The following is a 20,318-nucleotide window of genomic DNA, read 5'->3' on the forward strand; positions in this document are numbered from 1 at the left end:
TACACAGTGATACTGTGGTTGAATGTGGGTGATGCAGTGTCCTACACAGTGATACTGTGGTTAAACGTGGGCGATGCAGTGCTCTACACAGTGATACTGTGGTTAAACGAAGGTGATGCAGTGTCCTACACAGTGATACTGTCGTTACACGTAGGTGATGCAGTGTCCTACACAGTGATACTGTGGTTAAACGTGGTGATGTAGTGTCCTACACAGTGATACTGTGGTTAAATGTGGGTGATGCAGTGTCCTACACAGTGATACTGTGGTTAAACATGGGTGATGCAGTGTCCTACATAGTGATACTGTGGTTAAACGTGGATGATGCAGTGTCCTACACAGTGATACTGTGGTTAAACGTGGGTGATTTAGTGTCCTACACAGTGATACTGTGGTTAAACGTGGGTGATGTAGTGTCCTACACAGTGATACTGTGGTTAATGGAGGTTATGCAGTGTCCTACACAGTGATGTGATGTCATGGCAATAGGAATTTGTAGAACGCACGTACACCGGGGAGGTTTCATGACGCTAGTTTGGTAGAGGTCCAGGTCCCAAGAAGGAGTTAGAAAGCCTGTCGAAAGAGCCATGTTTTTAAGAGACTTCTGAATCGAAGAAGATTGGTGGAGAGACGGATTTCAAATGTCAGGGAATTCCAAAAAGAGGGGGCCAAGGTTGAAAACCTGGCACCACCAGTGCGCTTGAGTCTAAAAGGGCGAATAAGGAGAAGGTTTTTGTGTGCTGAGCGAAGGTTGTGTGTGGGAGCATATTTATTAATCATTTTGTTAACAAATTTCGGACTGTTACCGTTGAGTGATTTGAAAATGAGACATCCAATCTTGAAGGCACACCGCTGAGCAACCGGCAGCCAATGAAGTTGCTTCAAGAGGGGGGTAATATGATGATGCCGAGGCAGATGAGTAATCAGACGTGCTGCCTGGTTTTGTATCATCTGCAAACGTTTTGAGAGATAGAGAGGGATGCCAAAATATAAAGAGTTGGCGTAGTCGACATGTGACATGACCAAGGCAATGATCACCTGGATCCGAACATCGTGAGTGAGAAATTTACAAATCTTCTTTATTTTTCGAAGTTGAAAAAAATAGATGGATATCACAGAACTAATCTGAGGCTTCAGAGTGAGATCTTGACTGATGACCACACCAAGGCTTTTAGCCGAGCTGGAGGGGACAGGAGACTGACCCAGCTCTCCGGGCCAGAAATGGGGTCCCCAAGGATTTTTGTCAATACCACGAGTTAGAATTAGCTCCGTTTTGTCCGGATTAAGTTTCAGATGGTTCTCGTTCATCCATTGACTGATGAACAGCATGGTGGATTGAAAAGCATGGATCGACTCAGAAGAATTACTAGTGGAGAAGGTAAGTTGAAAATCATCTGCATAATTGAAAGTGCAGACTTTGTGCTCCTTCAGGGCTCAGACAAGTGGGAGGAGGCAAAGATTGAAAAGCAGGGGAGAGAGGGAGGAGCCCTGAGGGACTCCACAAGAGATTTTGACGCTAGGGACAGTGAACTGAGCAGTGCAAACTGCCTGGGAGCGATTTCCCAGAAAAGAGTTGATCCAGCTTAGGGCCGGACCCGAAATTCCGGCATCCCTGACACGGTTGACCAAAAGAGAATGGTCGACCGTGTCAAAGGCAGCGGAGAGATCAAGCAGGACGAGGGCCTGTGGAGACCCACTATCAGCCTCACTGCGGAGGGTATCTAACACTGTAAGGATAGCCGCCTCGGTCGAATGTGCCGGGCGAAAGCCTGCTTGGTGAGGATCAAGGAATTCTGATTTCTCTAAAAAGTCAGTGAGACAGCCGGTAACATAAGCTTCCAATATCTTGGCCAAAAAGGGGAGAAGAGAGGTGGGGCGGTAGTTGGTCAAAAGTAGCGTGTCGGAACCCATCTTCTTCAAGAGGGGGACGACAATGGCCTCTTTAAAAGTAGCAGGAACAGTGCCTTGAAATAAGGATTCATTTAGGAGATTTAGAGCGGGACCAGGAAAGGCAGTAAAAATTTCCTTCAGAATGCTAGGAGGGCAGCAGTCGGTGGGTGATCCAGATTTGACTTTGGAGAGAAGTTTTAAAAAGGTACGCTCACATATTATGGGGAAATGCGAGAGAGAGCTATTATTAGTGATGAGAGGGGGGCTAGGGGACGGCCTTTGACTGACTGGGATACTGAACTTGATTTTTTTAAATTTTATCGATAAAAAAGAGGTTTAAGGCATTGCAAAAGGTTTGATAAGGGGGGGGGCGACACACAGTTCTTTCAGGGTTGGATAGCTCATCTACAATGTGAACAATCTCCTTCGAGCGGTTGGTGGCTGACAACATTTTAGAAGAAAAATGTGCCGCTTTGGCCGTTGAAATAGATTTTTTTATAGGTTTTCAAAAAGTTTAAATAGGACTGTTTGTCTTCAGATTTGTAATTGCCTCGCCACTTTCTTTCCAATTGTCTAAGGGCTAGTTTTTGGTGTTTTAATTCACTTGAAAACCATTTTTGAGCATCATGGCGGCGTGGAGCGTGAATCTTCCTGAGGGGAGCAAACTTATCACTAGCAGCCAATAACCAGTTAGTGAGCTGGGTGTCAGCCAGGTCAAGTAAGGGATTACCCGGGGGGCCGAATTTATAAGGGAATCAGGAAATAAAGATTTATCAATCTTGTTCCAGTTTCTCCACGTGCAACTAGCAAAACTTGGGTTTTTATTCATGACATTATCTTGAATGGTAAAGTGGATTATATGGTGGTCAGACCAGGTGCAGGGTGAGACTGAGACAGGAGACAACGTAATATTCACAGTCTGTGGTTAAACGTGGGTGATGCAGTGTTTTACACAGTGATACTGCGGTTAAACGTGGGTGATGCAGTGTCCTACACAGTGGTGCTGTGGTTAAACGAAGGCAGTGAATTGTGCAGTGATTGCACAGTGATTCGCTGCTTGTCACCAGCAGGCAGTGAATGGAGCTCTTAAGGCAGCGTTCCTATGCGTTACCCGCAAGTGATGGTTGATGATTGTCACCTGCATGCAGTGAATGGAGCTCTTAAGCCAGCGGTCCTATGCGTTACCCGCAAGTGATGGTTGATGATTGTCACCTGCAAGCAGTGAATGGAGCTCTTAAGGCAGCATTCCTATGCGTTACCCGCAAGTGATGGTTGATGATTGTCACCTGCAAGCAGTGAATGGAGCTCTTAAGGCAGCGTTCCTATGCGTTACCCGCAAGTGATGGTTGATGATTGTCACCTGCAAGTAGTGAATGGAGCTCTTAAGGCAGCGTTCCTATGCGTTACCCGCAAGTGATGGTTGATGATTGTCACCTGCAGGCAGTGAATGGAGCTCTTAGGGCAGCGTTCCTATGCGTTACCCGCAAGTGATGGTTGATGATTGTCACCTGCAGGCAGTGAATGGAGCTCTTAGGGCAGCGTTCCTATGCGTTACGCGCAAGTGATGGTTGATGATTGTCACCTGCAGGCAGTGAATGGAGCTCTTAGGGCAGCGTTCCTATGCGTTACCCGCAAGTGATGGTTGATGATTGTCACCTGCAAGCAGTGAATGGAGCTCTTAGGGCAGCGTTCCTATGCGTTACCCGCAAGTGATGGTTGATGATTGTCACCTGCAAGTAGTGAATGGAGCTCTTAAGGCAGCGTTCCTATGCGTTACCCGCAAGTGATGGTTGATGATTGTCACCTGCAAGTAGTGAATGGAGCTCTTAAGGCAGCGTTCCTATGCGTTACCCGTAAGTGATGGTTGATTATTTTCACCTGCAAGCAGTGAATGGAGCTCTTAAGGCAGCGTTCCTATGCGCTACCCGCAAGTGATGGTTGATGATTGTCACCTACAAGCAGTGAATGGAGCTCTCAAGGCAGCGTTCCTATGCGTTACCCGCAAGTGATGGTTGATGATTGTCACCTGCAAGTAGTGAATGGTGCTCTAAAGGCAGCGTTCCTATGCGTTACCCGCAAGTGATGGTTGATGATTGTCACCTGCAAGCAGTGAATGGAGCTCTTAAGGCAGTGTTCCTATGCGTTACCCGCAAGTGATGGTTGATGATTGTCACCTGCAAGCAGTGAATGGAGCTCTTAAGGCAGCGTTCCTATGCGTTACCCGCAAGTGATGGTTGATGATTGTCACCTGCAAGCAGTGAATGGAGCTCTTAAGGCAGCGTTCCTATGCGTTACCCGCAAGTGATGGTTGATGATTGTCACCTGCAAGTAGTGAATGGAGCTCTTAAGGCAGCGTTCCTATGCGTTACCCGCAAGTGATGGTTGATGATTGTCACCTGCAGGCAGTGAATGGAGCTCTTAGGGCAGCGTTCCTATGCGTTACCCGCAAGTGATGGTTGATGATTGTCACCTACAAGCAGTGAATGGAGCTCTTAAGGCAGCGTTCCTATGCTTTACCCGTAAGTGATGGTTGATTATTTTCACCTGCAAGCAGTGAATGGAGCTCTTAAGGCAGCGTTCCTATGCGCTACCCGCAAGTGATGGTTGATGATTGTCACCTACAAGCAGTGAATGGAGCTCTCAAGGCAGCGTTCCTATGCGTTACCCGCAAGTGATGGTTGATGATTGTCACCTGCAAGTAGTGAATGGTGCTCTAAAGGCAGCGTTCCTATGCGTTACCCGCAAGTGATGGTTGATGATTGTCACCTGCAAGTAGTGAATGGAGCTCTTAAGGCAGCGTTCCTATGCGTTGCCGCAAGTGATGGTTGATGATTGTCACCTGCAAGCAGTGAATGGTGCTCTTAAGGCAGCGTTCCTATGCGTTACCCGCAAGTGATGGTTGATGATTGTCACCTGCAAGCAGTGAATGGAGCTCTTAAGGCTGCATTCCTGTGCATGTGACCCGGAAGTGATGGTTGATGATTGTCACCTGCAAGCAGTGAATGGAGCTCTTAAGGCAGCGTGCCTATGCGTTACCCGCAAGTGATGGTTGATGATTGTCACCTGCAAGCAGTGAATGGAGCTCTTAAGGTAGCGTTCCTATGCGTTACCCGCAAGTGATGGTTGATGATTGTCACCTGCAAGTAGTGAATGGAGCTCTTAAGGCAGCGTTCCTATGCGTTACCTGCAAGTGATGGTTGATGATTGTCACCTGCAAGCAGTGAATGGAGCTCTTAAGCCAGCGTTCCTATGCGTTACCCGCAAGTGATGGTTGATGATTGTCACCTGCAAGTAGTGAATGGAGCTCTTAAGGCAGCGTTCCTATGCGTTACCCGCAAGTGATGGTTGATGATTGTCACCTGCAGGCAGTGAATGGAGCTCTTAGGGCAGCGTTCCTATGCGTTACCCGCAAGTGATGGTTGATGATTGTCACCTGCAGGCAGTGAATGGAGCTCTTAGGGCAGCGTTCCTATGCGTTACGCGCAAGTGATGGTTGATGATTGTCACCTGCAGGCAGTGAATGGAGCTCTTAAGGCAGCGTTCCTATGCGCTACCCGCAAGTGATGGTTGATGATTGTCACCTGCAAGCAGTGAATGGAGCTCTTAGGGCAGCGTTCCTATGCGTTACCCGCAAGTGATGGTTGATGATTGTCACCTGCAAGTAGTGAATGGAGCTCTTAAGGCAGCGTTCCTATGCGTTACCCGCAAGTGATGGTTGATGATTGTCACCTGCAAGTAGTGAATGGAGCTCTTAAGGCAGCGTTCCTATGCGTTACCCGTAAGTGATGGTTGATTATTTTCACCTGCAAGCAGTGAATGGAGCTCTTAAGGCAGCGTTCCTATGCGCTACCCGCAAGTGATGGTTGATGATTGTCACCTACAAGCAGTGAATGGAGCTCTCAAGGCAGCGTTCCTATGCGTTACCCGCAAGTGATGGTTGATGATTGTCACCTGCAAGTAGTGAATGGTGCTCTAAAGGCAGCGTTCCTATGCGTTACCCGCAAGTGATGGTTGATGATTGTCACCTGCAAGCAGTGAATGGAGCTCTTAAGGCAGTGTTCCTATGCGTTACCCGCAAGTGATGGTTGATGATTGTCACCTGCAAGCAGTGAATGGAGCTCTTAAGGCAGCGTTCCTATGCGTTACCCGCAAGTGATGGTTGATGATTGTCACCTGCAAGCAGTGAATGGAGCTCTTAAGGCAGCGTTCCTATGCGTTACCCGCAAGTGATGGTTGATGATTGTCACCTGCAAGTAGTGAATGGAGCTTTTAAGGCAGCGTTCCTATGCGTTACCCGCAAGTGATGGTTGATGATTGTCACCTGCAAGTAGTGAATGGAGCTCTTAGGGCAGCGTTCCTATGCGTTACCCGCAAGTGATGGTTGATGATTGTCACCTACAAGCAGTGAATGGAGCTCTTAAGGCAGCGTTCCTATGCGTTACCCGTAAGTGATGGTTGATTATTTTCACCTGCAAGCAGTGAATGGAGCTCTTAAGGCAGCGTTCCTATGCGCTACCCGCAAGTGATGGTTGATGATTGTCACCTACAAGCAGTGAATGGAGCTCTCAAGGCAGCGTTCCTATGCGTTACCCGCAAGTGATGGTTGATGATTGTCACCTGCAAGTAGTGAATGGTGCTCTAAAGGCAGCGTTCCTATGCGTTACCCGCAAGTGATGGTTGATGATTGTCACCTGCAAGCAGTGAATGGAGCTCTTAAGGCAGTGTTCCTATGCGTTACCCGCAAGTGATGGTTGATGATTGTCACCTGCAAGCAGTGAATGAAGCTCTTAAGGCAGCGTTCCTATGCGTTGCCGCAAGTGATGCTTGATGATTGTCACCTGCAAGCAGTGAATGGTGCTCTTAAGGCAGCGTTCCTATGCGTTACCTGCAAGTGATGGTTGATGATTGTCACCTGCAAGCAGTGAATGGAGCTCTTAAGGCTGCATTCCTGTGCATGTGACCCGCAAGTGATGGTTGATGATTGTCACCTGCAAGCAGTGAATGGAGCTCTTAAGGCAGCGTGCCTATGCGTTACCCGCAAGTGATGGTTGATGATTGTCACCTGCAAGCAGTGAATGGAGCTCTTAAGGTAGCGTTCCTATGCGTTACCCGCAAGTGATGGTTGATGATTGTCACCTGCAAGTAGTGAATGGAGCTCTTAAGGCAGCGTTCCTATGCGTTACCTGCAAGTGATGGTTGATGATTGTCACCTGCAAGCAGTGAATGGAGCTCTTAAGCCAGCGTTCCTATGCGTTACCCGCAAGTGATGGTTGATGATTGTCACCTGCAAGTAGTGAATGGAGCTCTTAAGGCAGCGTTCCTATGCGTTACGCGCAAGTGATGAATGATGATTGTCACCTGCAAGCAGTGAATGGAGCTCTGAAGGCAGCATTCCTGTGCATGTGACCCGCAAGTGATGGTTGATGATTGTCACCTGCAAGCAGTGAATGGAGCTCTTAAGGCACCGTTCCTATGCGTTACCCGCAAGTGATGGTTGATGATTGTCACCTGCAAGCAGTGAATGGAGCTCTTAAGGCAGTGTTCCTATGCGTTACCCGCAAGTGATGGTTCATGATTGTCACCTGCAAGCAGTGAATGGAGCTCTTAAGGCAGCGTTCCTATGCGTTACCCGCAAGTGATGGTTTATGATTGTCACCTGCAAGCAGTGAATGGAGCTCTTAAGGCAGTGTTCCTATGCGTTACCCGCAAGTGATGGTTGATGATTGTCACCTGCAAGCAGTGAATGGAGCTCTTAAGGCAGTGTTCCTATGTGTTACCCGCAAGTGATGGTTAATGATTGTCACCTGCATGCAGTGAATGGTGCTCTAAAGGCAGTGTTTCTGTGCATGTGACCCGCAAATGATGGTTTATGATTGTCACCTGCAAGCAGTGAATGGAGCTCTTAAGGCAGCGTTCCTATGCGTTACCCGCAAGTGATGGTTAATGATTGTCACCTGCAGGCAGTGAATGGTGCTCTAAAGGCAGTGTTTCTGTGCATGTGACCCGCTAGTGATGGTTGATGATTGTCACCTGCAAGTAGTGAATGGAGCTGTGTTCCTATGCGTTACCCGCAAGTGATGGTTGATGATTGTCACCTGCAGGCAGTGAATGGTGCTCTAAAGGCAGCGTTCCTATGCGTTACCCGCAAGTGATGGTTGATGAGTGTCACCTGCAAGCAGTGAATGGAGCTCTAAAGGCAGTGTTTCTGTGCATGTGACCCGCAAGTGATGGTTGATGATTGTCACCTGCAGGTAGTGAATGGTGCTCTAAAGGCAGCGTTCCTATGCGTTACCCGCAAGTGATGGTTGATGATTGTCACCTGCAGGCAGTGAATGGTGCTCTAAAGGCAGCGTTCCTATGCGTTACCCGCAAGTGATGGTTGATGATTGTCACCTGCAAGCAGTGAATGGAGCTCTTAAGGCAGCGTGCCTATGCGTTACCCGCAAGTGATGGTTGATGATTGTCACCTGCAAGTAGTGAATGGAGCTCTTAAGGCAGCGTTCCTATGCGTTACCTGCAAGTGATGGTTGATGATTGTCACCTGCAAGCAGTGAATGGAGCTCTTAAGGCAGTGTTCCTATGCGTTACGCGCAAGTGATGGTTGATGATTGTCACCTGCAAGCAGTGAATGGAGCTCTTAGGGCAGCGTTCCTATGCGTTACCCGCAAGTGATGGTTGATGATTGTCACCTGCAAGCAGTGAATGGAGCTCTTAAGGCAGTGTTCCTATGCGTTACCCGCAAGTGATGGTTGATGATTGTCACCTGCAGGCAGTGAATGGAGCTCTTAGGGCAGCGTTCCTATGCGTTACCCGCAAGTGATGGTTGATGATTGTCACCTGCAGGCAGTGAATGGAGCTCTTAAGGCAGCGTTCCTATGCGTTACCCGCAAGTGATGGTTGATGATTGTCACCTGCAAGCAGTGAATGGAGCTCTTAAGGCAGCGTTCCTATGCGTTACCCGCAAGTGATGGTTGATGATTGTCACCTGCAGGCAGTGAATGGAGCTCTTAGGGCAGCGTTCCTATGCGTTACCCGCAAGTGATGGTTGATGATTGTCACCTGCAAGTAGTGAGTGGAGCTCTTAAGGCAGTGTTCCTATGTGTTACCCGCAAGTGATGGTTGATGATTGTCACCTGCAAGTAGTGAGTGGAGCTCTTAAGGCAGCGTTCCTATGCGTTACCCGCAAGTGATGGTTGATTATTTTCACCTGCAGGCAGTGAATGGAGCTCTTAGGGCAGCGTTCCTATGCGTTACCCGCAAGTGATGGTTGATGATTGTCACCTGCAAGTAGTGAGTGGAGCTCTTAAGGCAGCGTTCCTATGCGTTACCCGCAAGTGATGGTTGATGATTGTCACCTGCAGGCAGTGAATGGAGCTCTTAAGGCAGCGTTCCTATGCGTTACCCGCAAGTGATGGTTGATGATTGTCACCTGCAAGCAGTGAATGGAGCTCTTAAGGCAGCGTTCCTATGCGTTACCCGCAAGTGATGGTTGTTGATTGTCACCTGCAGGCAGTGAATGGAGCTCTTAGGGCAGCGTTCCTATGCGTTACCCGCAAGTGATGGTTGATGATTGTCACCTGCAAGTAGTGAGTGGAGCTCTTAAGGCAGCGTTCCTATGCGTTACCCGCAAGTGATGGTTGATTATTTTCACCTGCAGGCAGTGAATGGAGCTCTTAGGGCAGCGTTCCTATGCGTTACCCGCAAGTGATGGATGTTGATGGTCAGCCGCAAGCCTTGCAGTGTCCGAGTACCCTGACTCAGGAGTGAAAGGCTCATCACCTCGGGCTCGCACAGCCCATGTCTGCTTATCACACCTGTGCAGGTGAACTGTCAGTCTGTCCTTCCAGCTCCACGAGAAGCGACTTCTTAGAGGCCTGAAATGCTCCAGCAGCGCCCCCTGGAGCCTGGAGCTCTGCCCTGCGCTGGGGTTATTGATACTCTGAACCTTAAAGGTTTCCATGCTAGTCACAATGAACACGCATGAAGAACTCTTACATATTATGGATGCCAGTGGGGGTTCTTTGCCTGTTTATCTGTCATTGAGAACACCTACCTCTCTGGTGGGTTAATAAGCTCGGGTCTCACCGGGCCTTCTTCCCACGTGCTGTGTTACTCCCACCGCACCACTTGCTTTAGTAGCCGCAGTGGCGTAACGATAATTGAGGGGGCCCCCCTACAAGATACGTGGAGGGGCCCCATCAGGAGCTCCCCGGCTAAAGTGCAGTACGGAGGCGGCGCCCTGGAGCTTGGGGGCCCCCCGCACTGCAGGGGATGCGCCGATGCGGGGGGCTGTGTTACGCCCTTGCGTAGCCGCCCACCCCTGCTGCCTCATGGGAACTTCTAGCATTCCGTGGTCGATTCTGCCCTGATCACTGGCTCACTTATGTTCTCTGCTATGATACCGTGGCAGAAAGGCACCCATGCGAGCCAGATTTCTGTCTGTTCATTGGTTAACGCAGGCCTCGACCTGTGGTGTAATGCGGAAGTATGCCCATTGCCTCATGAGTTCACCTGACCTCTGCGCGCCCCAGACATCTACTGCTGGTGCTTTATGTGAAATTCACCCATGTCTACCCGCATCTATTTCATACAAGCACCTCCCCAAGGCTGGTGGACTTATGGTGCCACTACGCATGCGCCATTATGCTTCATGGGAAATGTAGCCTTGTCTGCATGTGTTCTTTTGACCACTTCCTCTCTTAGACGTGTGTGCCCATTTTGGTAAACACCCCGTCCTCTCTGTTTCCGCCCTGTTTCAAAGAGCACAGTGACGCACTTTCCAAGAACAAGTGTGTTTAGACCTCTGGCAGTCCTGTCCTGTGCAAGTCCCTGCCTCGTTCTTCTCTTCTTGTGCCGCATTTTGCCATCCCTAACTCGCGCCCTGTGATAGCTCCGGTGGAGTCAGGATGGATGGGTGGGTGCGCGGATGGATGGATGGGTGGCACAAAATCCCACAGCAACTCCTGGGCGCAGACTTGGGAAATTAATTAAGGCGCGTGAGCCATCATTCCTGCCCTGACATCGCTTTTACTTACCTTGCATGTATCAAACCGTGGAAGCAATTAGGATTCAATTAAAATATTCAGTTTTACGACTTTAATGACTGACCTTGAAGGTAATGGCGGGTTTATTTCACTGCTTGCTCTGTGGGTAAATGTTCATCCCAGCCCAGGACGCCTGGGCCTTTCTTGGCATGCATTCCACACAGCCCCAAGAGAAAACCGGGCCTGCCTTTTTCATCCGCGGCAATAACAATTGTATTAACATTCAGAGGTAAAATAATAATTATGCTGAGCATTGCAAACTAGTAATTATTATGCAGCACATTCTAATAATCTTGCAGTAAATAGGGGGGGGGGAAGTCGCCTGGGGTCATGATTGCCACCCATGCCCTCTCCACTGCTGTTCCTGCCCATGCCCACATGGAGTCGCCGGACGGTGGCTGCAGTGGGACAAAATGGAACCTGTGCCACGCTTCTCCTATCCCATGGCAACCTACATGTAACTGGTGCACCAGATGGGCACTCTTTGTCACGTGTTGCAAGCATTTTCCTGTTACGCACTTGTGTCCACGAGCCACACTCGCCTGTGCGTCCACGAGCCACACTCGCCTGTGCGTCCACGAGGCACGCGCGCCTGTGCGTCCACGAGGCACGCGCGCCTGTGCGTCCACCAGCCACAGGCATCTGTGCGTTCTCTTTTTTTATGATGGGAACATAAATGTTTTTTCCCCTGCAGAAGAATTCTGTTCTTGGTTGCTGTGGCAGCCTTAAAGTTTTCTATTTTTGCGTCCACTTCCTTTCGAAAGTGTCTCTAAAACATGCAGGGTTTAGGCCTGGCATTAGCAAAGACCTTTTAATGTAACTAATAGTCTTGTACTGTCTCTAAACCAGATCCCTCGCCTATTACTTGTTGACCTTATGCTTGTCTTTCACCCTGTGCTGCGCTTTGCTGCTGTTTGGGTGGGTTTGCGCAATCCCTGTAACATATTCATACATACAATATTATATGTAAACTATATTCATAGGGGCTTTCAGCCAGCGCTAGTCAGCTTCGCTCTGTTACTATGTCATTCAAGCTTTTCTACCGGGCACTACAGCATAGAGCCTGGAGCCGTGGGTCCGCCCACTTCACCAATTGGCTAAATTCACTGAGAGTGACATCATTCTTCTCGTTCACAAGAAGCGCATGCGCACGCAGTAGTTCCCTTCAGTGGTATAGACTACCAGTGCTTTAAATGGGCAGGTACTGTCTAGTACTGAGCCCCTGCACTTGTTTAATTTGAAAGGGAGAGTACCGACACTTCTCAGTATGAATCATGTATGCTAAATAACGTGTACCAGCAGTCCTATATTTTTATTTAAGGCCTGGGGACTGCTATGGCAAAGTGTGCTTCTTGAGACCCAAACTATCAAACTATATTTTTGCTTTAGCTTTTTTTTTTTAATTAAGAAAGGCACGACAGATTCCCCAACAATAGAGTTTTGTAAAAGGCATAACAAAACAAGCATTGGCAAATCCAAAAGACTGGCCCCCCAATGCCAGCTTTGCCAATGCTTGTTTCCCTAATCCATTTGAAAATGTGGGTTTAAATGCATTGCTTGGCCTATACATTTCTTAAACATTGTTGTTGGGGGTGTGAGGAGGGTGGTGAAGCCGGGAGTTGTTGAGAAGCAGAATGAAAGGGGGAAGCGATAGAGGAGAGATTGGAGTTGCTGAAGCACGACAAAGCCACTGTTCCAGAGATCTCATAACAGTTTCCTTCAATGAGGCGTCAAACCTTTCTCGTTTGTGGATCAGCCGTCTTGAGAATACTCTACCACGTTCCCCCACACTAAACAGCATTCCAGAACAAACTCCCCAAAACAGAACGGCCTTTGATATTCTAGAACAGTGGTTTTTAACCTTTTGACTTCTGGGGACCCCCCACTGAATCATTACTGTAACCCGGGGACCCCCAGTGAATCATTACTGGAATCCGAGGGCCCTCAGTGAATCATTACTGGAATCCGGTGACCCCAGCCTAAGCATTTTCGATCATTTGAACTGCAAAGCACTATGCAAAAAATGCAGAAACTAGCATTCCTAAAACACTTATAGACATGATGAAATATCTTATAAATGAGAGACGAATATTACAAAAATCTGAATTTGAACAGGAAGGTAGGAGTTTTTCTAAATGCAATAAGGCCACTCACCATCCATCCTGTATTCCGTTTGATGTTCCTGCTCTGCTCCATGAATCAATATGAGGATACTAACTTAATTTTTTTACTTCAATTTCAAATTCCTTCACATTTACAGAATTTAAAAAAAACTGTACATTTTGCTCATTTATTTATTTACACTTTATTAATTTGTTAATATTATTTAATTTTCTAAGCAAACACGGACCCCTGAGTATGCTTATCGAAGCCCTAGGGGTCCCCAGACCACAGGTTAATAACCACTGTTCAACAAAAGTATGCAGCATTTTCATATTTCCTTTAGTATTTCAGAACTGTCAGCAAATTTCAAGCCACCTTCCACTTTCTGTTGCATATCACCAGCTGGCTGCTCACTCCAGGACACCCTCTATCTTCCCCCATAGAATCCAAAATACACTCCAGCCAATCCAGAGCAGCCCTCTCCTCTGCCACTATCATCCCCATATTCTGGAACACTCCCCCATAGAATCCAAAATACACTCCAGCCAATCCAGAGCAGCCCTCTCCTCTGCCACTATCATCCCCATACTCTGGAACACTCCCCCATAGAATCCAAAATACACTCCAGCCAATCCAGAGCAGCCCTCTCCTCTGCCACTATCATCCCCATATTCTGGAACACTCCCCCATAGAATCCAAAATACACTCCAGCCAATCCAGAGCAGCCCTCTCCTCTGCCACTATCATCCCCATATTCTGGAACACTCCCCCATAGAATCCAAAATACACTCCAGCTAATCCAGAGCAGCCCTCTCCTCTGCCACTATCATCCCCATATTCTGGAACACCCCCCCATAGAATCCAAAATACACTCCAGCCAATCCAGAGCAGCCCTCTCCTCTGCCACTATCATCCCCATATTCTGGAACACTCCCCCATAGAATCCAAAATACACTCCAGCCAATCCAGAGCAGCCCTCTCCTCTGCCACTATCATCCCCATACTCTGGAACACTCCCCCATAGAATCCAAAATACACTCCAGCCAATCCAGAGCAGCCCTCTCCTCTGCCACTATCATCCCCATACTCTGGAACACTCCCCCATAGAATCCAAAATACACTCCAGCCAATCCAGAGCAGCCCTCTCCTCTGCCACTATCATCCCCATATTCTGGAACACTCCCCCATAGAATCCAAAATACACTCCAGCCAATCCAGAGCAGCCCTCTCCTCTGCCACTATCATCCCCATACTCTGGAACACTCCCCCATAGAATCCAAAATACACTCCAGCCAATCCAGAGCAGCCCTCTCCTCTGCCACTATCATCCCCATATTCTGGAACACTCCCCCATAGAATCCAAAATACACTCCAGCTAATCCAGAGCAGCCCTCTACTCTGCCACTATCATCCCCATATTCTGGAACACCCCCCCATAGAATCCAAAATACACGTCTTCAGCCAATCCAGAGCAGCCCTCAGCTCTGCCACTATCATCCCCATATTCCGGAATACTCCCCCATAGAATCCAAAATACACTCCAGCCAATCCAGAGCAGCCCTCTCCTCTGCCACTATCATCCCCATATTCCGGAATACTCCCCCATAGAATCCAAAATACACTCCAGCCAATCCAGAGCAGCCCTCTCCTCTGCCACTATCATCCCCATATTCCGGAATACTCCCCCATAGAATCCAAAATACACTCCAGCCAATCCAGAGCAGCCCTCTCCTCTGCCACTATCATCCCCATATTCCGGAATACCCCCCCATAGAATCCAAAATACACTCCAGCCAATCCAGAGCAGCCCTCTCCTCTGCCACTATCATCCCCATATTCCGGAATACTCCCCCATAGAATCCAAAATACACTCCAGCCAATCCAGAGCAGCCCTCTCCTCTGCCACTATCATCCCCATATTCTGGAACACCCCCCCATAGAATCCAAAATACACGTCTTCAGCCAATCCTAAGCAGCCCTCTGCTCTGCCACTATCATCCCCATATTCTGGAACACTCTCCAGTGTTCCAAAGTTTTCATCAGGATTCCAGATTTCCCGCCAAGTATTCCAGGATTTCCTTCTTTGTTCCAGACACCTGGAACATCCCAGAAAGCACTAGATGTTACCCATGGATGGGCACAGGGTGGATGGTTGAGAACTTTGACCACAAGCTGTTAGATATTTCCATGCGGATGATACCGTTGTGCAGCAAAGTTTTGAAATTCCAGTTCTCCGTTAACTTCCAACTTAGGGGTGGGTGCGTCAGATCTTTGTGTTTCAGCCCAGCAGGGCCAACTCAGCCTGTCATGCTTGTTAGATAATATCTGAAGCTTCTATTTGGAAGCATCCATACTTGTCCAACTCCTGGTTCAAACTTGCAGCTGATGTCAGGTGTTTAAGAGAGTGAGCCGTTGAGGTGAATGAAGCATGAACACTTTTTTGGAGTGTGATGTCGTTTTGAACATTGTGTGATCCAATTAAAGTCCATGGCGGCATTTTGTTGTTAGGTTTGCAGAAGTACAAACAAGGTGAGGTACCCGCCATATGCTTGCGAGTTGCAGGTATAATGTAACATTATGCATGTCAGAGGCACTTCAGTTTGCTCTGTGCTGCTGTGTGAGTGGCTCGTGTTGCTATTTCATGGTCAAGCGATGCACCTCTGCCTCAAGATGGCCGCCTCTCTGCCTCAAGATGGCCGCCTGTCCTGCCTCCTGAGCCATCAACAGGTGTGAAAGAGGCTGACACTGGGCTAGGCCGCAGGTCCAGGGGAGGGAGCTGTGACAGTAATACAAATGCGTTTGATGTCTGCCGCGGCGGCGATGCCCTCTCTGAAAGTGTTTTTTATTTAATCTCTTGACAGGCCTGGAGCCCGATAAGCATCTGGGAAGGGGCCTGGCTCAGGTGCGGCCGCACCTGATGGAGGTAAGCCGGCGCTAATGGCGCGAGCGTGCCGGAACACGGCGAGGAACGCGGCTCCATTCAGGGAGGACGGCGGCTCCATTCAGGGGGGACCGCGGCTCTTCCGCCCCAGAGGAGCTGTCTCTCGCCATCACCTCACCGGCCGATCCCTCCTCCAGCGCCATCCTTGTTTCCCTTCCCCTTCTGGTGGCTTTCACGGCATTGCGTGCTTTGACTTCAGATGGCGCGATACCCCCACCGGGGGTCAAACGGCAGCATTCCTTTCGGCGAAGCGCACTCTTTCTCCCAGAATGGTGGCGCCTTGAAGAAGTGACGTGGCAATGGAGGCACGGGCCCTCTTGGAGAGTCACCCCTCCCTGGGTGGTATAAGAAAGACACGAATGTGGTGGCCTGTAGACCACGGTGCTACTGTACCTGCTGCACGAGTGGAGCTTCTACCCAGTTTATTTTTGAGGAAAGTTTTGTCCAGGCTTTTCAGGAGTGGCAGGCACGGTCCATGGAAGAGAGTGGAGTGTGTGGCAAGTGTGAATAACATCGATTTACAATGACCTCTAGTCAGTGATGAACCGTGCACAGTCACTGTTACTCACTGCTTTGTTCACTATGGATGTCAGGGGGGTTGAACGCGGGAGCTGCAGGTACACACATTTCTGGAGCTGGCATCAGTCCATCCAGGACTTTAAGTGGGGCGGGTCCCTTATGTAGGGCTTTAAGTGGAATGACAATACTGTGGGGTCTCTCAAAGGGGCGTGGCCAGTGTAATTAAGGGAGTGGCTTAAAAACACGTAAGCTACAAATCAGTGTTTTGCACAGTGTGCCGCCCGATTTGTATATTGCAGTTTCTGTCATTGCATCCAGATATATGATACAACAAGTAACATCATACCTACAGCAAGTCCGGACTATTGGCTTTGTCAATGGTTGTTAGTTGCATACGATATATAAGCAGCAACTATGGCTTGTATAAAATATTGAAAAAGCTTCCACTTTTAGCCCTGGTGACACCACGACAATGGTGCTGCTCCCGAGTTTGAAAAAGAGAACGGAAATCCAGAGAGAAAAAAATGACTCTTTAAAGGATTTCCCTTCCCCTACAACACTCAGATGGCATGACATAACTTCTCCACTAGTGAGAAGTGAGCAGTGTGAGCACGCGCACATGATGTGCCTGGTGTCACTGCATCTTGGAAGAAAACGGACCGCCTGTGCCAGGCACAAAACAGAGCCCGATAGAGACCCGTTTCAGGGCCCCCTTTAAAAAACTGCCGGTGCTCAGCACCGGTGAGACCCAGCCCACTTAAAGCCCTGCCCTTAGGCTCACAAACACATCGGTAATAAACAAACATTGGCATAGCCAATAGGTATCGCCTTTGGGACCTTTTAAGTGTTTAGCCATGCAACAGTTGTTGTTGCACCGAGAATATTGTGCTGCATAACTAAATACTTAGAAGGTCCCAAAAGCAAGACTTATTGGCTATGCCAATGCTTGTTTATAAATAGGTACAAGGACTGCAGACTGCCATGATTGGGGGACATTATTACTGGCTATGGAGGCAATAAATATCTGAGTAAGTGCCGTAGCCTACAGGTGCTGATCTTCTTAGAAGATTTCTGTAGGCACCAGATTCGACCTGGGGCTTTACATTTTTTCATACTGCCAATACTCTTTCCACTTCTGGTACTAAGATACCCATGAAGGGATACATTGAGCACTGTTTCTTACACAATATAGATTTCAAGCTACTTAAATCAGAGTTGTCGCATCTGTAAAGTTCACTAAAGTAGTTAACCCACTCCCTTGGGCCTATATGGCACTCTAGCTTATTTGTCTTTACCCTCTCTATCCTTGAAACAAACTCCCAAAATCTCTTGGTACTCTTTGTTCAGCCAAAAGAGCATTCTGTGCTACTTGCTTATTAACACATATTTATATTCTCCCTTATAGACTTGAAAAAGCCCTTCACTGGCCTCATCGTGATGACGTAACTCAAGAGCCTGCGAGACCTTAAGTTTCATGGTATAGCACTCGCTATTGTACTAGCTGAGGCAGTTGTAGGCACTCAAAGTTGTATTTGCTGCTAGTCCTGGCTTTGACCTCAGAAGTTTCAATTTGTGGACCATTAAATCATATGTATACACTGTACAAGAACTGGCATCATCTGAGGCATTAAGAATACTTGGCTATAATAGCATGATATAGGGGGTATTTCCTTAAGATGTTTCCCTCTATCCTATCGTATACGCTTTAAATCATTATGGGGGAGAATCTCAGGCCTGTACTCCCGTCTATGTTCTTGCTCATATTAGGCCCACATTCCAGTTCATTGCTAATAGTGATCTTTGTTATCATTAAGAGGGGATCCTGGTCGCTCTTCACAACTGTCATATCAACCACCTTTCGCCATTCTAGATTAACTAAAATATAATCAAAACAGAGAAGCTCTTTTTCCATTACTATAGCTCGTGATTGCCGGACCGTCGGAAAGGGTGCATCCAATCCGAAAACGCAACGGATAATTTGTAAAAAATAATTTGTTCAGTGCTCCCCTTTCTAGGATACTTTCCCTAGTTGAATATCCAAATAGGGGACACCTAGCCAATAATCATCAGCCAGTACTGCTTCGTTAGGAATTTCATCAGTCGGTTGAGGGTTAAAATTCCCACAAATCAGTACCGCATGTGTACCCAACTTGGCTCTCTCTTTCTCTTATGCTTTCTACATATTCAACAAAATCCCCCCCCAAATCGCTGGGACTTCAGGTGGCCAACCAGAGGGAATATATACATTTAGAATATCGATAAAAACTTCATTAGCAGGCATCATTAGCCTCATATGCAGTACATCAGGCTTAAGAGAATTCCTTCCCAGATGCTCTACCTCACAATTTCAATCAATCAATCAATTCATCAGTAGATCTGTAAGAGCTGGCAGGGTCCAGTTCAATTTAACTTAGACGACACCCAAGTTGCGAGCCTCCAAACTGGTCGCCCTCTATCCAACTGCTTAGCTGGTTCCACGTACTCCAAAAACCCACTTACAGGATTTTCTGACAAAGACCAGGTTTCCTGGAAACAACATACTGCATATTTGTTGATGAATTCTAGCCAATACCCGTCCTCCACTCTACTAGCCAAACCTGCCACGTTCCATGACAAAATGTCTAAATAATCATCTTTCAGACATTGTTGTCCTACCACCATAGTCTTCTGGAATACGTCCTTTGTACTATTAGAAGTTATGTGGTTCCATTTCAATCAATCTGACTGATGATCAGTGTTGTTTCTGCCCTTACTTGCCAGGACCAGTCCGGGCTTCCGTCCTTGTCAGCAACTCTTCCTGTAGTCAGTAGTTTTATTAACAGTGCATAATAGTTTGCTGTAATACGTAAATTGGAGAGCTTAGCTTTGCTTGGGTTATGGTGATTATTTTGGCCTGGATTTCTTAATGGGCCACAGTCCCTTAATAGCCTCCTTTAATGGAGGATTATCTGCCTGCAAGGTGTTCCCTCTGAACGTTGGTTGATGGAGCAGAATGACATTTATCCCCATAAGATGAAAGTCATCTTGAGGATTCAGGACAAGCCTACTTATTCTAGATGTTACAAGCTCCCGTTGAGTAGTTTGGCAGATCCTGGCATTGTATGTTCCTGATTAACTCACTAGGGTTACCCTCTTTATTTCCTGAGATGCTACTACCCTCAGTTCCAGTATTGCATAGAGAAGAGTCAGCAGCCTGAACCTGTTTAAGGGGGTTGTAGCACTAACATCGGGGAACAGAGCAACGAATTCACGATAGCGGGTTAAAACGCTAATTTCTCCTAAGTCCACCTTCTTGGCATTAGACTCTGCATTCGCTCCAGAAGGCTCAGTATTTGTAATTAAAGGTCCAGGTTTTACTTGCATCATAGAAAAGGGGGCGGCAAATGGATTTAATAAGCACCATTTCCCAGCCACCCCTGCTGATACAGCTGTATAATGTTCTACGTTAACTGCATCTTCTGCAGACCTCACATTCATAACCTTAATTCAGCCGGAGGCTCTCTAGGTGGCAACTTACTTTTCACCCTTTTGTAGAGCCAATTCTTTCTTTGTCTTCTTTTCCAAATTTTTCTTCAACTTTAAATCTTTCCCATATCTTTTTCACTGTTTTGCTTAAAAGTGTCTCTGTTCTTCACTGCTCACCGCAGTAACCAAGTTTAAACTTAAATCTCATGTGGTGGTGGGGGGGGGGGGGCAGGAGAGATATTGGAAAGGCAAATAAACTTCAGTCACTTCTACGGTGTACTACTAACTGTTTCTTTTTACTAGAAAAGTATATTATGACAACCCCTGGATTTCTGTTATATTATCGTCCGAAAACC

General features: G+C 47.7%; 1 protein-coding gene across 1 annotated transcript in view; it reads left to right on the plus strand.

Annotated features, from left to right (window-relative positions):
- DPH6 (diphthamine biosynthesis 6) overlaps nucleotides 1–20,318 on the plus strand; it is a 487,001-nt gene that overhangs the window by 232,856 nt on the left and 233,827 nt on the right. Inside the window, exon 6 of the mRNA XM_085627344.1 lies at nucleotides 15,899–15,960. Within this exon, the coding sequence (XP_085483470.1) occupies nucleotides 15,899–15,960 (62 nt within the window). The remainder of the gene's footprint in view (nucleotides 1–15,898; nucleotides 15,961–20,318) is intronic.

This window comes from Triturus cristatus, chromosome 9 (genome assembly GCF_964204655.1).
Source record: "Triturus cristatus chromosome 9, aTriCri1.1, whole genome shotgun sequence".
NCBI lineage: Eukaryota > Metazoa > Chordata > Amphibia > Caudata > Salamandridae > Triturus > Triturus cristatus.